Source organism: Enhydra lutris, unplaced genomic scaffold, assembly GCF_002288905.1.
Source record: "Enhydra lutris kenyoni isolate GAN:26980312 unplaced genomic scaffold, ASM228890v2 scaffoldscaffold28, whole genome shotgun sequence".
NCBI lineage: Eukaryota > Metazoa > Chordata > Mammalia > Carnivora > Mustelidae > Enhydra > Enhydra lutris.
Genome location: NW_019154112.1, coordinates 8,466,298 through 8,485,848, shown reverse-complemented (window position 1 = coordinate 8,485,848; position 19,551 = coordinate 8,466,298). Strand labels below are relative to the sequence as shown.

The 19,551-nt window shown below is 39.7% G+C and overlaps 1 protein-coding gene across 1 annotated transcript; it reads left to right on the top strand.

Moving 5' to 3' along the window:
* Window positions 1-796: 796 nt before the first annotated feature.
* Window positions 797-17,957, top strand: LOC111152502 (DEAD-box helicase 43). Its single transcript, XM_022510976.1, has 16 exons — window positions 797-1,043; window positions 3,312-3,367; window positions 5,146-5,275; window positions 6,276-6,407; window positions 7,933-8,014; window positions 9,301-9,457; window positions 9,903-10,021; window positions 10,443-10,553; window positions 10,936-11,077; window positions 12,063-12,163; window positions 13,386-13,473; window positions 14,887-15,014; window positions 15,215-15,324; window positions 16,070-16,208; window positions 17,163-17,250; window positions 17,841-17,957. The coding sequence occupies exons 1-16, from the start codon at window positions 797-799 to the stop codon at window positions 17,955-17,957; spliced, it is 1,947 nt and encodes a 648-aa protein (XP_022366684.1).
* The last annotated feature ends 1,594 nt before the right edge of the window (window positions 17,958-19,551 follow it).

Below are 19,551 nucleotides of genomic sequence, written 5' to 3'. Positions count from 1 at the left end.
TTTCATTACCCAGCACAACATATTAGATAACTACTTTGAAAGGTGAGTGAACTGAGATTTGTTTAAATAATTCAGAGATCCTAATCAAAGTAGGGGCACCCCTAGCTGGCTTACAGCACTGAAATAGTATGTTCAGCCACAGAGCCACCGTGCAATGATGGGAGTGCTTCAAGCATTTATTAAATTTATTTCGTTAGCTCTAATACTACAGCAACCATTCAGGTCAAGTGTTGTGTGAAGCACTGAAGCACCATTTTTAGCCCAGGGGTTTTTAAGCTGTGAGTCATTTTATTTTGTGGATTACAACCAATATTTTAAAAATGAATATAGGGTTAAGTACATCAAGTGCTGCTCTGAAAGCAATAGTAAATGCTGTTTTGTCACCCTTCTGTTTCAAATTTTTTTATGTATGTACTGGGTCATGTCGCAAAAGGGACTGATGTTTACGAGTCACTGAGATGGGTACTTGGGGTGGGAGATCAGCAGGGAAAAGCAAAAAGGGAGACCAGGGAGTCCCACGCCTGAAAAGGAACACGAAGCCGGCGCAATGACACGTTCAAGGAGCGCTCACACGTTAAAGAGACTGGATTGGTTAAACCTTCAGAGTCCCGCCCACGACGTCTCCTGCACCAATGGATGTGCGGCCAGGGCGGGGCGGGGCGGGTCGAGCCGCGAGCGGGCTCCTTAAGTAGAGGCTGCGTGGATGCACTAGTAGAAAAGTCTACGACGGCACGGTGGAGTGGTGTAGAGCTAGACGGGAGCGACGTCGGAATCGCCGGATCTTTCTCACGGAACCATGTCAAGGCAAGAAGGAGGCGCTAACGCCTCCTCGTGGGTCGTTGCTTCCCGGCGAAGCTCGGCAGTGTTCCGTGATCCGGAAAGGAGGCCGGCGGAGGACCCGAATCCGAGAGGTTCGGAGGCCCGTAGAGGCGGCAGAGGTGGCGGCTGGAAGAACTCCGGCCTCCAGCAACCTGTGACCGCGGGCCTCCAAGAACCGCCGCTTTGCTTTGGATTGAAGAACGTGTGGGTGGGCGCTGTGATCGGTGAGTGAAAGAGGATGGGTGTGTTGGACAGGGCCGGGGGCGGAGCCTGGGCAAGGCGTCCTTGCCCCACTCTCCTCGCCTCCCATCAGCCGCCACTTAATGAGTTCAGGACTTGACCTGGGTTATTCATAATACCTTAGGATGCTGTACTTAGTCATTTAATGCACATTTGATATTTCGTGGAGACGATATTTTGGTAGAACAAACAGATGTATGAAATCTTTGGGATGAAAGGTCAAGTCTTTTCACAGTTTACCCCAAAATGAACAACAAAGCAGTCCTGAGTACAGTCTGTTCCTTTGGGCCCCATTTAGAGCCATTGAACAAGGTTTAGGATATTATAGGGTTGTTCAGACCATTGGCCATATCTTGCACTTAGTTTCTTTTATTGAATATGATTTATCTGCTGTAAAACAGGATCTTTTTTCTTAGTACATCTTGAGTCTTCCAAATTCACCTTTGATAAGCATTTGGAAACAATAGGAATAGAGATTTGCCCCCATTTGTGGCCATTAAGACTGAGAATAAGTTCCAACATTTTCCCTTTTAGGTATGGGAGCTAATATTTTGTTTACCCTCTTTTAAGCCTGTTTTAAAAACAATAACCACATTTTTTTAGGCTGCTATTAAATAGAGCATTAGGAGACTGATTGCTAGACCAGCTAGAGATTCAGTGTTTCTTCAAGAAGGCTCAGGCTCAAAGATCTGACAAGTGATGCCCCATAAGTGAAAGCCACTAGGTTTGCGCTAAAAATCACTCAACACTTACTGAGCTCCTGTGACAGTGCAGGCACAGTGCTAGAGGGCACCTGCTTAATGTTGGTCTGGAACCACTTTTTTTTCCTTAGTGTAGTTAAAAAAAAATTTAAGCTTAATTTTAGGGTTACAGTGTGCGGTACAGTACTGTTAACTGTAAGAACAATGTTGTGTGACAGAGCTGTAGAATGTTTTCATGTTGCATGACTGAAACTGCCCATTAAACAACTAACTCCCTATTTCCCCCTTTTCCCATCCCTGGAAAATACCATTCTATTTTGTTTCTTTGTTGGACTACATTAGATACCTCCAAGAAGATCATGCACTATTTGCTTTTTGTGATTGGCTTATTTCATTTAGCATAACTGTCCTCAAGTTTTATTCATGTTGCAAATGATAGAATTTCCTTTTTTTAAGGCCGAAATCTTCTCTAGCATATTTATACTATGTTTCTTCATCCAGTCATCTGTTGGTAGACATTTAGCTTGGTTCCACCTCATGACTATTGTGAATAATGCTGTAATGAACATGGGAGTCTAGATAGCTCTTTGAGATAGTGGTTTTGTTTCCTTTGGGTATAGATCCATAAGTGGAATTGCAAAATCCTATGGTAGTTATATCTTTAGTTTTTGGGGGGACCCTGCGTGCTTGCACCAATTTATATTCCCACCAAGAGTGCACAAGGCTTCCCTTTTCTTCACATTCTCACCAACACTTATCTCTTATATTTTTTAAGATTATTCATTTATTTGAGAGTGAGAGAGCAGAGCGTGCATGCATGAGTGGGGGGAAGGGGCAGAGGGAGAAGCAGATTCTCCACTGAGTAGGGAGCCAGACACAGGGGGCTCCATCCCAGGACCCTGAGATCATGATCTGTGCTGAAGGCAGCCACTTAACCCACTGAGCCACCCAGATGTCCCTCTTGTATTTTTCTTTCTTCCCTTCTTCCTTCCCTCCCCTCTTCCTTCCTTCCTTCCTTCCTTCCTTCCTTCCTTTCTTTATTTATTTCTTTCTTTCCCTTTTTATTTTTTTTCTTTCCCTTTTTAAAGATTTTATTTATTTATTGGAGAGAGAGAGACAGAGATAGCGAGAGTGTTCACTGCTGAGCAGGGAGCACAATGCGGGGCTTCATCTCAGGACCCTGGGATCAAGACCTAAGCCGAAGGCAGCCGCTTAATCAACTGAGCCACCCAGGTGCCCCACTCCTTTCTTGTATTTTCAGTAGCCATTCTTTTTTTTTTTTTTTAAAGATTTTATTTATTTGACAGAGAGAGATCACAAGTAGGTAGATAGGCAGGCAGAGAGAGAGAGGAGAAAGCAAGCTCCCTGCCAAGCAGAGAGCCTGATGCGGGACTCGATCCCAGGACCCTGAGATGGTGACCTGACCTGAAGTCAAAGGCTCAACCCACTTAGCCATCCAGGCTCCCCTCGATAGCCATTCTAATAGGTATGAAGTGATACCCAATTGTGATTTTGATTACAACTTTTTAAAAATTTTATTTTTAAAAATAGGTCGTGGGGGATCAAAAATAAAAGACATCCAAAGTACAACAAACACGAAAATACAAGTAAGTGGTCTGAGATCTTAAATCCTCAAAGAGTGTAGTTCTTTTCTAACTCTAATTTTTGTTTAGCTATTAACATAACTGTAGTAATTTAGTAGCAATGTAGTAATTTCACATACTGTGGTCCATTCCAGGTCCAGGTTTTGTGACTCCTAGAGGAAAAATCTTTACAGATAATCTCCACTGAGAAATGAGATCTCTGAGGGAATATTCATGACGCGCTTCCTGGCTCTCATGCCTCAAACATTGACCCACTCCTGTGTTCCCAGTCTCAGCTGCAACATCATTCACCCAGTCCCCAAGCCGGGAATCTCCGATTACTTCCTGTTCCTTATCCTGTAACCAGTGCTTTCTGTTTCCTGTGTTTCTCAAGAAGATTCCCATCATTTGGGGTGTTCTCCCCTAACGGTTCACCCTGCTTCCAGTCTTACCCCCTTTAACCATCCTGTACCATGACCAGGGCAATAATTGTGTTCATAATTTTTCTTTTTATGCATAAAAACTTTTTCTGATATCTCAGGGTCTTAAGAAGTCCAGACTTCTTAGCATGGTCCACTTGATCTAGCTCCTTTTCCTTCACTCCCTCCTCGAACTCTCTCTTGAGTGTCACCAACTGGACTCCTGCCACTCTCTCTCCTATCTTAGCTGTTAGAACTCCTGCTCATAAGGGAGGTCTAAGACCTCCTGCATCCCCATTCTAGGTAGGTCTCTTTCCCATCTTCTCAGCATCAGTTTCAGCCCCATTTAAGAACTTCCACAAAGTTGTCTATAAACAGTGCAAATGGCAAGCTCTGAATCACTAGTCAGACAGCATTTGGTGCAGCAGTTTCTAGTTACTATTGAATCAGTGTGGGTATCTGAGATTATGTACACTGAAAGATGTGACTTGTAGATCTTATCCTCCAAATGTCATCTCAGCCTTGTAGTAAGTTGATTCCATTACGATATACGTGGTGAAAGTAGGGCATCCGCTCAAGTTCAAGAGTTCCTGTAAGTAACCTGAAAATTCAGTCAGCTGGTATTTATATACGACAAAGACAAATCCCTACAGTTGTGCAAGATTTGCCAAATTACTATTTGATAGTTAAGAGGACAGATTAACACCTTAATCTTCTAAAACTGGTTGCTGAATTTATTCTCTAGTGGTCACAGTAGCTTTTATTTACTTTTTTAAAAGATTTATTTACTTGAGAAAGAGTGAGGGAGAGGGAATCTGAAGCAGACTCTACACTGAGCATAGAAGCCAACGTGGGACTCACTCCCACTGTGGTGGGATCATGACCTGAGCTGAAACCAAGAGTCAGATGTTTAACTGACTGAGCCACCCACGTACCCCTGTCACAGTAGTTTTTAAATTTAGATTGTCCTGCTCCTTTTCATCCAAAGGGGGGGGTGAATCTCAGGATAAATTTGTTGACTGTAGAATGCCCTCAAAAATTAGAAATTAAGGGGCACCTGGGTGGCTCAGTCATTGGGTGTCCGCCTTCGACTTGGGTCATGATCCCAGGGTCCTGGGATCGAGCCCCGCAGGGTGGGGGCTCCTTACTCAGTGGGGAGCCTGCTTCTCCCTCTCCCACTCCTCCTGCTTGTTGTGTCCCCTCTCTTGCTGTATCTCTGTCAAATAAATAAAATCTTTTTTAAAAATTAGAAATTAAGATACTGATTGATAGCAATACTATATTTCCTTTAAATTTTTATACTGTTTGTAGCTGAGTGATTTTTTGGATGTGGGGGGCATGGTATGGGGACTTCGGTCTCACCTATTTTTCTGCTGCATCTAGATAATAAAAGGTCATTCAGAAGAAGCAGAGGTCAGAATCTTTGGCGACAAGGTGATGCAGGCGAAGGCCAAAACAGTGATAGATAATCTTGTTAAAAAACAAGAAAATTACAGTTCAAAGCTCAGAACTGGTAAGTAATTTTTGCTTACTACATACAGCCTTGTAAAATTTTAAAAATTGCATTCACTGTTATAAGGCATTATAGTTGAGGCTTCTCTTGACAACAAAGCTTCAGATTGCCATCATTAAATCTTATCTGTTAGGGACTTTTTTTTCTTTGAAATCCCAGAATACTGTTTTCCTCAAATTAAGACACTTAATCTCTGTGGTTAAGCCTAGCAGTTTTACTTTTAGCCACAGATAGGTGAAAACAAAAATAACCTTTTAATACATTCACTCTTAATGGTAGAAGAAGGATTATTCTGACCTTCTGATTCTATGGTCTCTTCCTCTCTGGAACGTGACTGATTTTGAAAAGGGTCTAGTTATTTGGTATTTAAAGAATTTCTAGGGTACCTGGCTGGCTCAGTCAGTATAACATGCAATTCTTGATCTTTGGGTCACGAGTTCAAGCCCTAGGCTGGGTATAGAGTTTACTTAAGAAAAATCTCAGATTTTGTTAAAAACGAAACAAAAACAAAAATGCAGACCTGCTTGGACTAGAGAAAAAGCCATTATTGAGCCATTTCCAGGAGCAACGTGAAAGTAAAAAGAACTGCATCTTAGGTTCAGATGGCAGCGTTGCCTCATATGGCGTTTCTTGGGAAGGGAACTTTAGGAAAGCCTTTAAAACTCTTCATCTGTTAACCTGGGTGACATCTGGCTCACAGGATTCTTATAAGCTTAACATGATTTATCAGCAAACACTAGGCTCTCCTATTTTCCTTCTCTTCAATAAATGTATTTTCCTCATTTATCCTCATAATCTGGTATTATCCTTATAAATATCCTCATAAATCTGGTAACTGACAAACCATGACTACTATTGTCATAGCATTATAGTACTAAAACCTACATTTTATATTTTAAGCATGATTGTCTGGTTTTTAAACAAAATAGTAAAGTGGTTTGGGGGAATTTGTACAATTAGGATTTGTTTTGAAACTAATTCGATAAAAATATTTTAACAGATGTTGTTGCATTCCAACCTTCTGTTGGAAGAGATGTAAAGACAGATAGTAATGTTACAGAGAATCAGCCATTGATTGATTGGGATCAAATTCGAGAAGATGCTTTGAAATGGGGGAGAAAAAAGTGGGAAGGTTAGTGCTATATCCGAACATTTACATGTGGTGTTGATGTATCACTTGAGGTGTTGTTTTTTTTTTAACTTCATGAGGTTTTTATCCTCTAAAATGTCTTATTTCTAGTAATGAAATTAATATGAAAAATGATAATAAAGTATTAAGTGCTACAAATAGTTTCTAGGGCAAGATTTTTTTCTATGTTGTCTGTGCTGTAATCTATGCTCTAAGTGGGAAATTAAAATATTATACTTAACATTTTGTCTTATTTGAGGTAACTCACAGCAAGAGTTTAATAATAAATGGAAAGAAAATGGGGTATAAGGGGAAAATGAAGGCGATAAACATGCCAACCATAAGTGGTTTAACATTGTTGCCTACGGTTGAATAAAAATTGATCCTGGAGTGTCCTGGTTGACAGTGGCAAAATAAAAAAGGAAAACCGTTTAATAAAGAAACATAGTTCTTGAGAAGAGACTTGGGTTTGTTTATTTGCTTTAGTTTTAAATGAAAGTCTCACCTGGAATTATATGGAGTGTATGTTTCATGTTATATTCACTAAATTTCAGGGTAAATTCAGGTAATAATTCTGGCTATCAGAGTGAGGCGGCAACACAACCTTTATTAAAAATTTAAAAGCTGGGGCACCTGGGTGGCTCAGTGGGTTGGGCCGCTACCTTCGGCTCGGGTCATGATCTCAGGGTCCTGGGATCGAGTCCCGTATCGGGCTCTCTGCTCAGCGGGGAGCCTGCTTCCCTCTCTCTCTCTGCCTGCCTCTCTGTCTGCTTGTGATCTCTCTCTGTCAAATAAATAAATAAAATCTTTAAAAAAAAAATTTAAAAGCTAATGGACTGATAGTGACCAATATTAACAATGGCTAATTCAGGGGTCGGTCTATCTGCATGTTGTTACCAGTGCCACCTGGACAGGATATGTGGTGGGGAGATATGGAATAGGGAGGCCAGAGAAAGGATTTAGATTCGGAGGAAGTTTTCGAGGCATATAAGAAAACAAGAAGTAGCCTCAGAAAGTGGAAAAAGAAATACTCTATTCCTAGACAGAAATGGGATAGACCATCAAAAGAAAAGAAGAAAAAAATCAGTCTACTGTGTTTTAGAGAAGATTAATCAATTGGGATGATTGTCATGTAAACCATACTTCCTTTTTTTTTTTTACTATGAAAAATGTTATATTTGTTATAAAACAAGTAATTTCATCCCAACTTAAGAATAATAAAAATTGTACCAATACATACAGCTTTCTTTTTAACGATGGGTTTTTTAAAAAAATCTTTATCTATTTTTTTTCTTTTATATTAAACTTAATTATTAAAATTCTTTCTTGGGTAAAAAATGTAATCAAAAGGTAAACTAAAACAGATTTCAGAGACTAGCATAAACCTGACTGGCAAAGAGCAGATATCTAAAATTGTAAGGGTGAATTTAATAAGTATTTTAGTTTGATTTCTGTTACTTTGAGTAAGTTTCAATGAAATGTAAATTCTGATAATTTATCGAAGTTTTAACTTTAATCTTTGTCCCAGATCTACCGCCAATTAAGAAAAACTTTTATGTGGAGTCAGAAACAACAAGTTCAATGTCCCAGGTGCAAATAGACACTTGGAGGTGGGTGCTTTTATTGCCTTAAGTATTTGTATAGTTGCTACTCATTAGGGAAACCTTTAAAGTGATTACATTTGAAGGCTACGCCTCTGGTGTTCACATGAACTTGATTGCATCCTACATGATATTTTAGAGCATTGCTATCCAATAAACCTTTCTGCAAAGATGGAAAAAGGGCTATATTTGTATCTGATAGAGCAGTCATTATCTATATAGCTATTGAACACTTAAAATATGACTAGTATAGGGACGCCTGGGTGGCTCAGTTGGTTGGACAACTTCCTTCGGCTCAGGTCATGATCCTGGAGTCCTGGGATCGAGTCCCGCATCGGACTCCCGGCTCCACGAGGAGTCTGCTTCTCTCTCTGACCTTCTCCTCGCTCATGCTCTCTCTCACTCTCTCTCAAATAAATAAATAAAATCTTAAAAAAAAAAAAATATGACTAGTATAATGGAGGAACTGAGTTTTCCATTTGAAATTTTAAAAGATTCGTTTGGTTAGTGCCTGCTGTATTGGACAACACTTTTAGAGAATTATTTCTACAACTGTTGAAAAAGAATTGATTCAATGCATTTCTTATTCTTCAGTGCTTACTATCTGGAATTAAAGGTCCTGACAGCAACATTTTTTTTCTCTCAAAGTCTGTTATAAAACTAAGTATGGTATAGCAGAAAGAAGAGTTATTCTAGCTCAGACTTTGGATAAGTAACTAAGGATGACCTGTCAAAGGAGAATGATTGCCATTTAGCAGACTTGTTGAGGATAAGTTAAGAAAATATGTATGGAACCTTGTTCCATACATATTTTTGTGTCTGCAAAGTCTGATTTGAATCATGAAGTATGTGATTTTCAGGCTCTATTCCCATTTCCATGAGATTTCACTGGCCCCTTCATAAAATGGAATTTTTTCCCTCTTTTTTTTAAAGATTTTATTTATTTGACAGAGCATGAGTAGGCAGACCGGCAAGCAGAGGGAGAGGGAGAAGCAGGCTCTCCACTGAGCAGGGAGCCCGATGTGGGGCTCGATCTCAGGACACTGGGATCATGACCTGAGCTAAAGGCAGACGCTTAACAACTGAGCCACTCAGGCACTCCTTTTTTCCCTTTCTGATAACTATTCTGATTAGAAAAAGATGTGTTCACTTGTATTTCTTTGTGGTTACATCTTACTGTAACTTTACAGTTGCAGTTGAATTTCTAGATACGATGAACTAATGCTGGCAAAAATTTCTGGCTTAGGGAATGAAGTGACTAAAGCCACTAAGATTTGTTCTATTTTTCCTTAAAGGAAAGAAAATTATAATATAATGTGTGATGACCTGAAAGAAGGTGAGAAGCGTCATATACCCAATCCTACCTGTAAGTTTGAGGATGCTTTTCAGTGTTTTCCTGAGGTTATGGAAAACATTAAAAAGGCAGGCTTTCAAAAGCCAACACCGATCCAGGTATGCTTTTTTTCCTTTCTTTCTTTAATTCCAATATTTTGCTAACAGATCCCCCCCACACCAAACAATATCTGATTAATTTTTTAAAGATTTTTTTTTTTTGAGAGAGAGAGAGTACAAGTATGGGGGTGGGGAGGGCGGAGGGAGAAGCAGACTCCCCATTGAGCAGGAAACCCACTGTGGGGCTCCATCCCAGGACCCTAGGATTATGACCAGAGCCCAGTGCAGACCCTTCACAGAGCCATGCGGGCACCACAATATCTGATTATTAGAAGTTAAATCAGCAGGGAGTAACTATCCCTTCTGAGCTTTCCCCCGAAATCCCCCTGTACCACCAGTGCCTAGCACTTAAAAATGTTTATTGAAAGAAGTTTGGGCTTAGGAGAGGAGGGGCATGTGACTAAAAGATGTACTTTTAATTTTAATGTTGATCTTTCTTTTTTAGTCGCAGTCATGGCCGATAGTTCTACAGGGCATAGATCTTATAGGAGTAGCCCAAACTGGAACAGGGAAGACATTGTCCTACTTAATGCCCGGATTTATACACTTGGACTCACAGCCTGTGTAAGAATTTCTGCAGCGGGGTTCTCTTTATAGGGGGTTAGCAGATATGGATACCAAAAACGCAAGTTTCTTTTTTGTCTGTTGCATTGGTCAAAAAGTAATGCCAAGCCTCAGGAAAATGCACTTGTACCATGGTGGTGAGAGTATAAATTGTCAAAACATTTTTAGGAAGCCATAGGTAGTCTTAATAGTGAAATACTAATGTTTAAATTATCATTTCCAATTGTGTGAGACAATGTTGACCATGCTAAATGAAAAGACTGGTATCTGAGCCCTTGGGAGTTTTTTTGTGCGCTGTTCTTCAATATTTTTACATGTTTTGTAAATGTGTGTGACATCCATTGCTACAAATTCTGAAAGCACTGAACAAATATACTATGTACCTGAATCAGGTACTTTAACAGTTATTTTCTCTCCAAAGGATTAGAGGAGAAAGGAATGGACCAGGCATGTTAGTCCTTACACCTACCCGCGAGTTAGCACTTCAAGTAGAATCTGAATGTTCTAAGTATTCATATAAAGGCCTTAAAAGGTAAGTCATCTTTGTCCCTTCTTGCATCCACATTTTAATAAATCCTAGTTTTATACATTCTCCCTATTATTTTTCACACATGTAGAGAATCTGAATGGCTTAGCATGGGTCAGGCATTGCCCTAGTCCAAATCAATGGTAGCCAGGGCAGTGAGGTCAAGTAACAGTGATGCAAATGTCGCTCTTGAGGACACATCATTGTGGGCTGATGGGTATGGATAGTTTTAGAATGGGGCTAATACTACCCAGAAGGTATCTGATACTCTTTCTGACTTACATACTTTTTACTGTGTTATTTTATACCCAAAATACTTTGGTTAGTTGGGATTTTGCTTTGTGATGGGACATTCCTTACCTGAACATGAACCTATTTTTTTTTTTAGTGTTTGTATATATGGCGGTGGAGATAGAAATGGACAAATACAAGATCTGAAAAAAGGAGTAGACATTATTATTGCAACTCCTGGAAGACTGAATGATCTACAAATGAATAACTTTGTTAACCTCAGAAGTATAACCTACTTGGTAATAATGGAGGGTTTGGGATACTGGAAGGAAGAACTGAACTCTTATTAAATTCTTTTTTTTTTCCCCTAAGATTTTATTTATTTATTTATTTGTCAGAGAGAGAGAGAGAGCGCGCACACATGCACACAAGCAGGCAGAGGCAGAGAGAGAAGCGGGCTCCCTGCCAAGCAAGGAGCCTGATGTGGGACTTGATCCCAGGACACTGGGATCATGACCTGAGCCAAAGGCAGTGACTTGACCGACAGAGCCACCCAGACGTCCCCCCCCCCTTTTTTTTTAAAGATTTTTAAGTAATCTCTACACCAAACCTGGTGTTCAAACTTACAATGCTGAGATCAAGGGTCACTAGCTCTACTGACTGAGCTAGCTGGGTGCCCAGAACTGAACTCTTATTAAAACAGTTCTTTAGAATGGTTGTCCATTTTATAATGGTTTCAAATCCTAGGGATAGTTTCCATTCCCTCTAGTATGTTAAAATAAGGATTTTGAGAATTCTATTTTAGTTGTTTTTTTTTTTTAATAAATGTTGGAGAATGTAGCAATGTATAAAAGAAAATTAAAATCCATGTGTTTTTTTTTTTTTTTTTACTTTTATTTTTTTAAAGATTTATTTTAGAGAACACATGCAAGTGGGGCGGGAGGGGATGGTGGGTGTGGTGCAGAGGGAGAGGATCTCAAGCAGACTCCTGCACTGAGCCTAGAGCCCATTGTGGGGCTCAGTCCCCAAATTCCAAGGTCAGGCATCCCTCCATATGGATATTTAAGACATTTACAGTTTTTCTTAGATCTAGAAACTGTTAGCCAACTTAAAGAATCAAGTCAGTCTATTACAACTATAGATCATTTACTTTGTCTTGAAGAAACTAAAATAGTGGCTTAAGTAATAGGGGAAATGAGAGAACAGTTCCCTTACCATAGTATTCTGTTCATAAAGAGAGCATATTTCCCATATCTAAGGTAGCCGCTGTTGATTTTGATGCAGGTACTAGATGAGGCTGACAAGATGCTTGATATGGGATTTGAACCCCAGATAATGAAGATTTTATTAGATGTGCGCCCAGACAGGCAGACTATTATGACAAGGTAGGTGTATGCCTAACTGCTAGTCTGTAAAATAGGAATCGGTGGCCTGAACTCTATTCTTTTGGATTTCCACAGAGGATTTTAGAGAATTGGTTGAAGGTGTCTTGAGATCCTCAGGTAAAAAGGCTTGTCATCACTTAGGAATAGCAACTCAGTGTAACTGCGGAACAATGACTGGGTTTCCTAAGTTACAGATAGAGATTTTTTTAATTTTTTTTTTGTAACGGACATTTTTAAAAAAGATTTATTTGACAGAGAGAACAAGTGAGAGAGCACAAGCAGGGGGAGCCTCAGAGGGAGAGGGAGAAGCAGGCTCCCAGGGAGAGATGTGGGGCTCAAACCCAAGACTCTGGGATCATGACCTGAACAGAAGGCAGATGCTTAACTGAGCCACCAGGCACCCCACAGATTTCTATAAAAACCTAAGGGGGGCCTCTCCTTGGAGAGGAGATTTTATTTCATAGTTGTGGCCTCAAATTTGAATGATCACCTGTCCTTAGAGATAAACCTTTGATTGCCCATAACTTTTTTGTGCAGTATAAAACTGAGAAACAATGATTGTCATTTAAATACAGACTGATCTATAGACTGTTATCTCCTGGACTTATATGACCTATGTGCCATTAACATAAAAAAAAATAGTATATAATTGGGGAATACATTAAATTTTCTCACTTGTTTACTTTTTAATACCACCCTCATCTGTTTTTTACTAATATTCCCATTATTGTAATTACTGTGAAAGTACAAAAGGTGATTGCTTTCATAATATATGGATGAAGAAACATTTGAATTTATATGTCCTTTCATCAGTACACTTCATATGCCTTTATTTTGCATATGCATTTGGTTTTTTGCCTGTTGACAATGAATGCTAACAAAATACTAGGGCTTTTTTTTTTTCTGTTTTTCTTTAATGAAGGCCAAGAAAAACCTAATCTATGAATTCATTTTAGATTATTAGAATTTAGGTTAGAATTTAAGGTGTAGGTCTCCTTTACCTTATAAACCTGTTTATTAAAGTTATTTAAAGGTTTCATGTAGTAGCTTTGTTATAGTTGAGCTATTCTTTGTGAAATATACATTGTCTATAAAGTCTCCCTTATTTAAAAGTACTCAGGGTGTCTTTCATGGGTAATCTGGTTCATAGCATCCTTGGAAAAACTTAGTAATATTTGATTTATAATATAATTTTAACATTTATATCATGTTTTATTTCCAGTGCAACATGGCCATATGCTGTCCGTCGCCTTGCACAGTCTTATCTGAAAGAGCCAATGATTGTATATGTTGGTACTTTGGATCTAGTGGTAAGCTTGTTTATTACTATTATAAAAATATTTGTTATGAAAATTTTAGTTACTTTGTGTTTTGGCGTACCTCCTCTGCCCTCTTCCTAATTACAAAGACCATAGATACATATGATTTTATTCATAAATAATTCAGTATACATCTAAGACTAACTTTTAACATCTCAAGTTTAAAATTTAATAATCCCTTAGTACCATCAAATATCCATTTCTTATTCTTATTTTCCTGATATCTCATTTTTGTTTAATCCTGTTAAAATCAGGTTCTAAACAAGGTCAATGTAGGTGTATGTATGTAAGTCTGGTGTTGTCTTTTGGTGAAGTCATGATGGATCATTGGGTTCAGATGTCAGTAATTATACGATTCATGAAGGTCTCTGGTATGTATCCCCTCCAATATAAAGTTATCTGGCCTTTCACTTAGTTGAGATCTGAACTTTCAATTAATCATTATTTTTTTTTAAGTGTATTTATTTGACAGAGACACAACGAGAGAGGGAACACAAGCAGGGGGGATGGAAGAGGGAGAAGCAGGCTCCACGCTGAGCAGGGAGTGGGATGCTGGGCTCGATTCTGAGACCCTGGGATCATGACCCCAGCCAAAGGCAGACACCCAACAATTGAGCCACCCAGGCTCCCCTCAGTTAATCGTTATTGAAAAAAATGACCTTTTACTTAATCACCAGTGATAGTGAAAGGTCATTGCCAAGATTCATTTCATCAGATTTCATGAAAAGTGAGGCTAGAGATGTCATTCTTTACTTTCATTAAATGCTGTTAAAACCTATTTTAAGGGTGCCTAAATGGCTCAGTTGTTGGGTGTCTGCCTTTGGCTGGGGTCCTTATCCCAGGGTCCTGCGATCAAGCCCCACATCAGGCTCCCGGCTTGGCAGAAGGCCTGCTTCTCCCTCTTCCACTCCGCCTGCTGGTGTTCCCTCTCTCACTGTGTCTCTTTATCAAAAAATCTTTAAAAAGAAATAATAAAAATAAAACCTGTCTTACCTCTGGGTTAAAAAATTGTATCAATGATATTTTGAAATTTTGCATTAAGTTGTCAAAATCCTGAGTGGGAATTCTTGTGTCCTAAGCTAATCATCTTCCTTTATTGTAAGGACTGTACCCAAATTCATGATGAAAGTTTGGCCTTACTCCATGGTTCTTTTCCAACAATAGTAAGCAATTACTTTAAACGCACTGCCAAGCATTCAAGTTTCCAGCTCAGCCTGGGTGAATGAGCAAGAAGCAAAAGGCTGAGCTACAAGTCTTTGAGTAGGTACAGGTCATTTTCAAGGACCTGCCTCTTCTTGTTAGCAGTTTATTAAAACTTAACCAGAGATAAAAATAGATGTATTCTGAGCCAATGTATAGGGTTTGCCCATCAGTTTTGACGTACTGTGATCTTTATTCCTTTAGGCAGTAAATACCGTGAAACAAAACATAATTGTCACCACGGAAGAAGAGAAACGCTCTCATATCCAAACTTTTCTAGAAAGCATGTCTCCCAAAGACAAAGTCATAGTGTTTGTCAGCAGAAAAGCTGTGTAGGTATTTTTCTTTTACATCCTTAAATCATCCAGTTGATTTGTTTAGCATTAGCTCTCTTTGCATACTAATTTCAAAAGGAGGATGCATGCATTCTAGTATGTTAATTCAGTCTTTTACTAATACAAGTAAAACTAGTGAATTTGCTGGTGGCATCAGAAGAAGCACTTCAGATCCCTGACTTCGTCTTTTGCTTCAGGGCTGACCACCTGTCAAGCGACCTGATTCTGCGACAGGTATCAGTGGAATCCCTTCACGGTAACAGGGAGCAGAGTGACCGAGAGAGGGCATTAGAAAACTTCAAAACAGGTACATTTATGCAAGTTGTTACTTGTGGCCGCTGAAGGGTGCGAGGCCTGGGCATGGCTGAGTGACAGCACCTTTCCATGGAGCCCATTTGTAAGATCTGTCCTCAGCTTGCAGAGCCCAAAATATACTGGTAAGAGCTCTGAATAGTAATCAGATCTTCAGAACCATACAAATTCAAATAGCAAATATTTCAACCTGGAAATCAAGGTAATAATTTGCGATGTGGTTATTTTCGTTAATTTCCCTGCAAGGCATAGATCTTCGTGATGTGATTCAGGTGATTCAGGGGTTGGTTGCTGAACCATGGTGTGTTCTGTGTTGTAATTCGCCAGCAGTTCATTTATTTATTTTTTTTTTAAGATTTTACTTATTTATTGGACAGAGAAATAGAGCACACAGGTAGGCAGAGCAGCAGGCAGAGGGAGAGGGAGAAACAGGCTTCCTGCTCAGCAGAGAACCCCATGCAGGGCTCGATCCCAGGACCCTGAGATCATGACCTGAGCCGAAGGCAGAGGCTTAACCCACTGAGCCACCCAGGTTCCCCATAATTCGCCAGCAGTTTAAAAGAAAGTCTATAAATGCCCCTTTCTCATTTTCACTCTCTGAAGTGTTTTAATACTAAAAATAACCACTCACCTAATTAGATATTAGGGGAAGATTATAATTTTCTGCTACGTCTTGGGTTGGTTTACATCATGTATATTACAGCATGTATATTCATGTATATTTTGGTTTTATTCTTTAGGTAAAGTAAGAATATTGATTGCCACAGACTTGGCATCTCGGGGGCTCGACGTCCTTGACATCACACATGTCTATAACTATGATTTCCCCCGGAACATTGAGGAATACGTGCACAGAGTAGGGCGCACCGGAAGGGCCGGGTAAGTCAGCACAGTCTACCTGTGAAAGAAGCCAACTTTGGGGCGCCTGGGTGGCTCAGTGGTTTAAGCCTCTGCCTTCAGCTCAGGTCATGATCTCAGGGTCCTGGGATCGAGACCTGCATCGGGCTCTCTGCTTGGTGGGGAGCCTCCTTCCCCCTCTCTCTCTGCCTGCCTCTCTGCCTACTTGTGATCTCTCTCTCTGACAAATAAATAAACAAATAAAATCTTTAAAAAAAGAAAAAGGAAAAGAAAAGAAAGAAAGAAACCAACTGTCACTATGCCCTTCACAGGCTATTCTTAGCCAGAAAATGGCTTTTCTATTGCCTGGGAATTGTCTGGGCCGCCTGCTGTGCTACTTTATCCCTGTCTTAACTGGCCTGTTCCTGAGTCAGCCAGACCCTCTGATTAGCTGCCGCTGTTTCTTATTCCAGTCTCTGCTTTCTATCTGTAGTGTCACACTGAGCTATACCAAGTGGTTCCTCTACTGTCCCCTGTAAGAAGACCTTTCTCGCCACTGAGAGCACTACTATCAAATCCCTTGCAAGCACGTTGTATAAACAGCTCCAGATAATTGAGTTCTAAATCAGTGTTTGAGTGATGCTAACTTTCAATATATAATACATATTTGGGCTTATGAAAAAGTTGCGGTTTTGCTATTTTTAGTGTTTTGCTAACTGAACCATGAGTATAAATCAAATATCAGATTACAGGGCGCCTGGGTGGCTCAGTGGGTTAAGCCTCTGCCTTCGTCTCGGGTCATGATCTCAGGGTCCTGGGATCGAGCCCCGCATCGGGCTCTCTGCTCAGCGGGGAACCTGCCTCCGCCCCTCTCTCTCTTCCTGTCTCTCTGCCTACTTGTGATCTCTCTCTCTCTCTGTCAAATGGATATATAAAATCTTAAAAAAAAAAAATTAAATTACATGAGTTCCTTCCCCCCACCCTACCCTTTTATAGGAGGATGGGGATATCTATTACTCTCCTCACTAGAAACGACTGGAGGGTTGCTGGCGAGTTAATTAATATTCTGGGAAGAGCACAACAGGTGAGATTATACAACTTAGAACTCTACCTTGTATCACTTTCCTAATGTTCAGATAATCTCATTGATTCCAAGTATGGGCTTACTGCGTGCCAGGGTAAACTGATGTTAAACTGTTATGAGGGCCATAACATGGCAAAGACAAGGAGCTGTAATCCAGAATTAGGGAGCCTAATCTAATGGGAGTAAGCAGCAGTGGGAATCATAGTGCGGAAGAAGCCGGTAGAGTGGAGGTTGGGAGAATTGTTGTACAAGAATGGGATACAGATTCCAGCAGGGGAACATATTCAGGCCCAACGGACAGAATGCCCCAGAATGTGGCACCAGTTAACGCCTGTTCAGGGCCCTGAGAAGCAACTGAGGGGCCATATGAGCAGGGAGTGGTAGCATCAGGGAAGTTGAAGATGAGTCTGGTTTTCTAGCTGCAAGATAGATTTCAGAGCTTAGCGTGCAAGGAGACACATTTCGTTGTTGGGAAGATGTCATGGAACTGGGGAGATTTTGTGACTGAGATGATTTGAAAATATTTTAGCATATTGTAGAAAAGCTGTTAACAGAAAGAAAAATCTCCTAATAACACATTAATGTTTCAGAGTATCCCAGAGGATCTTGTGGCAATGGCCAAGAGGTATGAGGCGAATAAACTGAAAAAAGAAATGGAGAAAAAATTGGGGAAACCCCAAGGAAAACCCCAAAAGTTTTATTATTAATGTCCTTGTTGAAAAGTGGTACCAGCCTACTGAGAAGAGGTAAATAACACTTTCAAATTTTGGACTTTCAAATGCCTGCTTTCCTTAACTACATTGTTGGTGTGTTTATTGAAATCAGCATTATCTCTGAGAGTCATTAACATAAATTATTCAGGGTAATTCTTTACCTATTACCTAAATTCCAGTTAATATCTTTTTTTTTCTTTTAAAGATTTTACTTATTAGAGAGAGAGAGTGCACAAGCAGGAGGCAGGGGGAGAGGGAGAAGCAGACGCCCCACCAAGCAGGGAGCCCAATGCAGGGTTTGATCCCAGGACCCTGAGATCATGACCTGAGCAGAAGCAGATGCTTAACCGACTGAGCCATGCAAGTGCCCCCAGTTAATATCTTAGAGTTAGAAGTATTAATTCAGGAGTGGGCAAACATGCCATGTTCATGGCAGCTTTACTCATAATAGCCAAAAGGTGAAGGCAACTCAGGCATGAATGGATGGGTAAACAGGTTGGCCTGTCAAGGGGAATTCTGACCTGAGGCACAACATAGCTGAACCTTAATGACACTACACTTGAATGAAATAAGCCCGTCAGGGACAAATACTGTGTAATTCCACTTACATGAGATACCTAGAGTTATCAATTCACAGAAGCTGAATGGTTTTCAGGAGCCAGTGAAAGGGGGAATATGGAGAGATGTTTAATGGGTATAGATTTTCAGTCTTTCAAGATGAAAAAAATTCTGGAGGTTATGGAACAGTGAATATACTGCACACCGAACTGTATATTTAAATGGTCAGGGTGGCAAATTTTTATGTGAATTTTATCAGTTTAAAATTCAAAGTCTTGGGAACAGCAATTTACATTTTTTCTTTTTCAGATCTCAAGATATGTGGAAGTATGAGAAACATGCTGGCACTATGAAGAAATAAGTGATTCTTAATAGTGTTTAAAAATGTAGAATTTGATATTTTATACTTTCTTTAATAAAATCAGAAGTACTTAAACAAGTTAAATTTTTTTCATGGATATTAAGCAATGTAGCATTGAACTTTTTTCACTTTTTACTGTCCTTATTTAAAAATGTAAATTTTATCTCCTGTAATGTTGCTGTATTAAGGTCGGTCTTTAAAGAGTTAAAAGCTTGTTCAGATGTCATGGCAGTGAAAGATACTGTTAAAAATAAATGTTTTTCTATGATAAAAAGGTAAAATGATCTGTCTTTTTGAATAGCCTTTTAATTTTGTTTGGTAATGGTATTTTATTTGGGAGTACTTTTCTTAAGGGATTATGTTTCACCTACTTCTAAATGAAAAAAAGGATTTCATGAGACCAAAATATGCAATAGTTCTTTTCTTAAGTTTCAGCCCATAGGCTAAAATAAATCCTAGGAAAATAATTTCATTTTCATGAAACTTCTTTGACTAATCACATTCTCCAACTTCAGTTTTGTTTTTTTTTTTTAAGGTTTTATTTGTTTATTTGTCAGAGAGAGAGAGCAAGCAGGGGGAGCAGCAGGGCAGAGAGAGAAGCAGGCTCCCCACTGAGCAAGGAGACTGATACAAGACTCCATCCCAGGACCCCAGGCTCATGACCAGAGC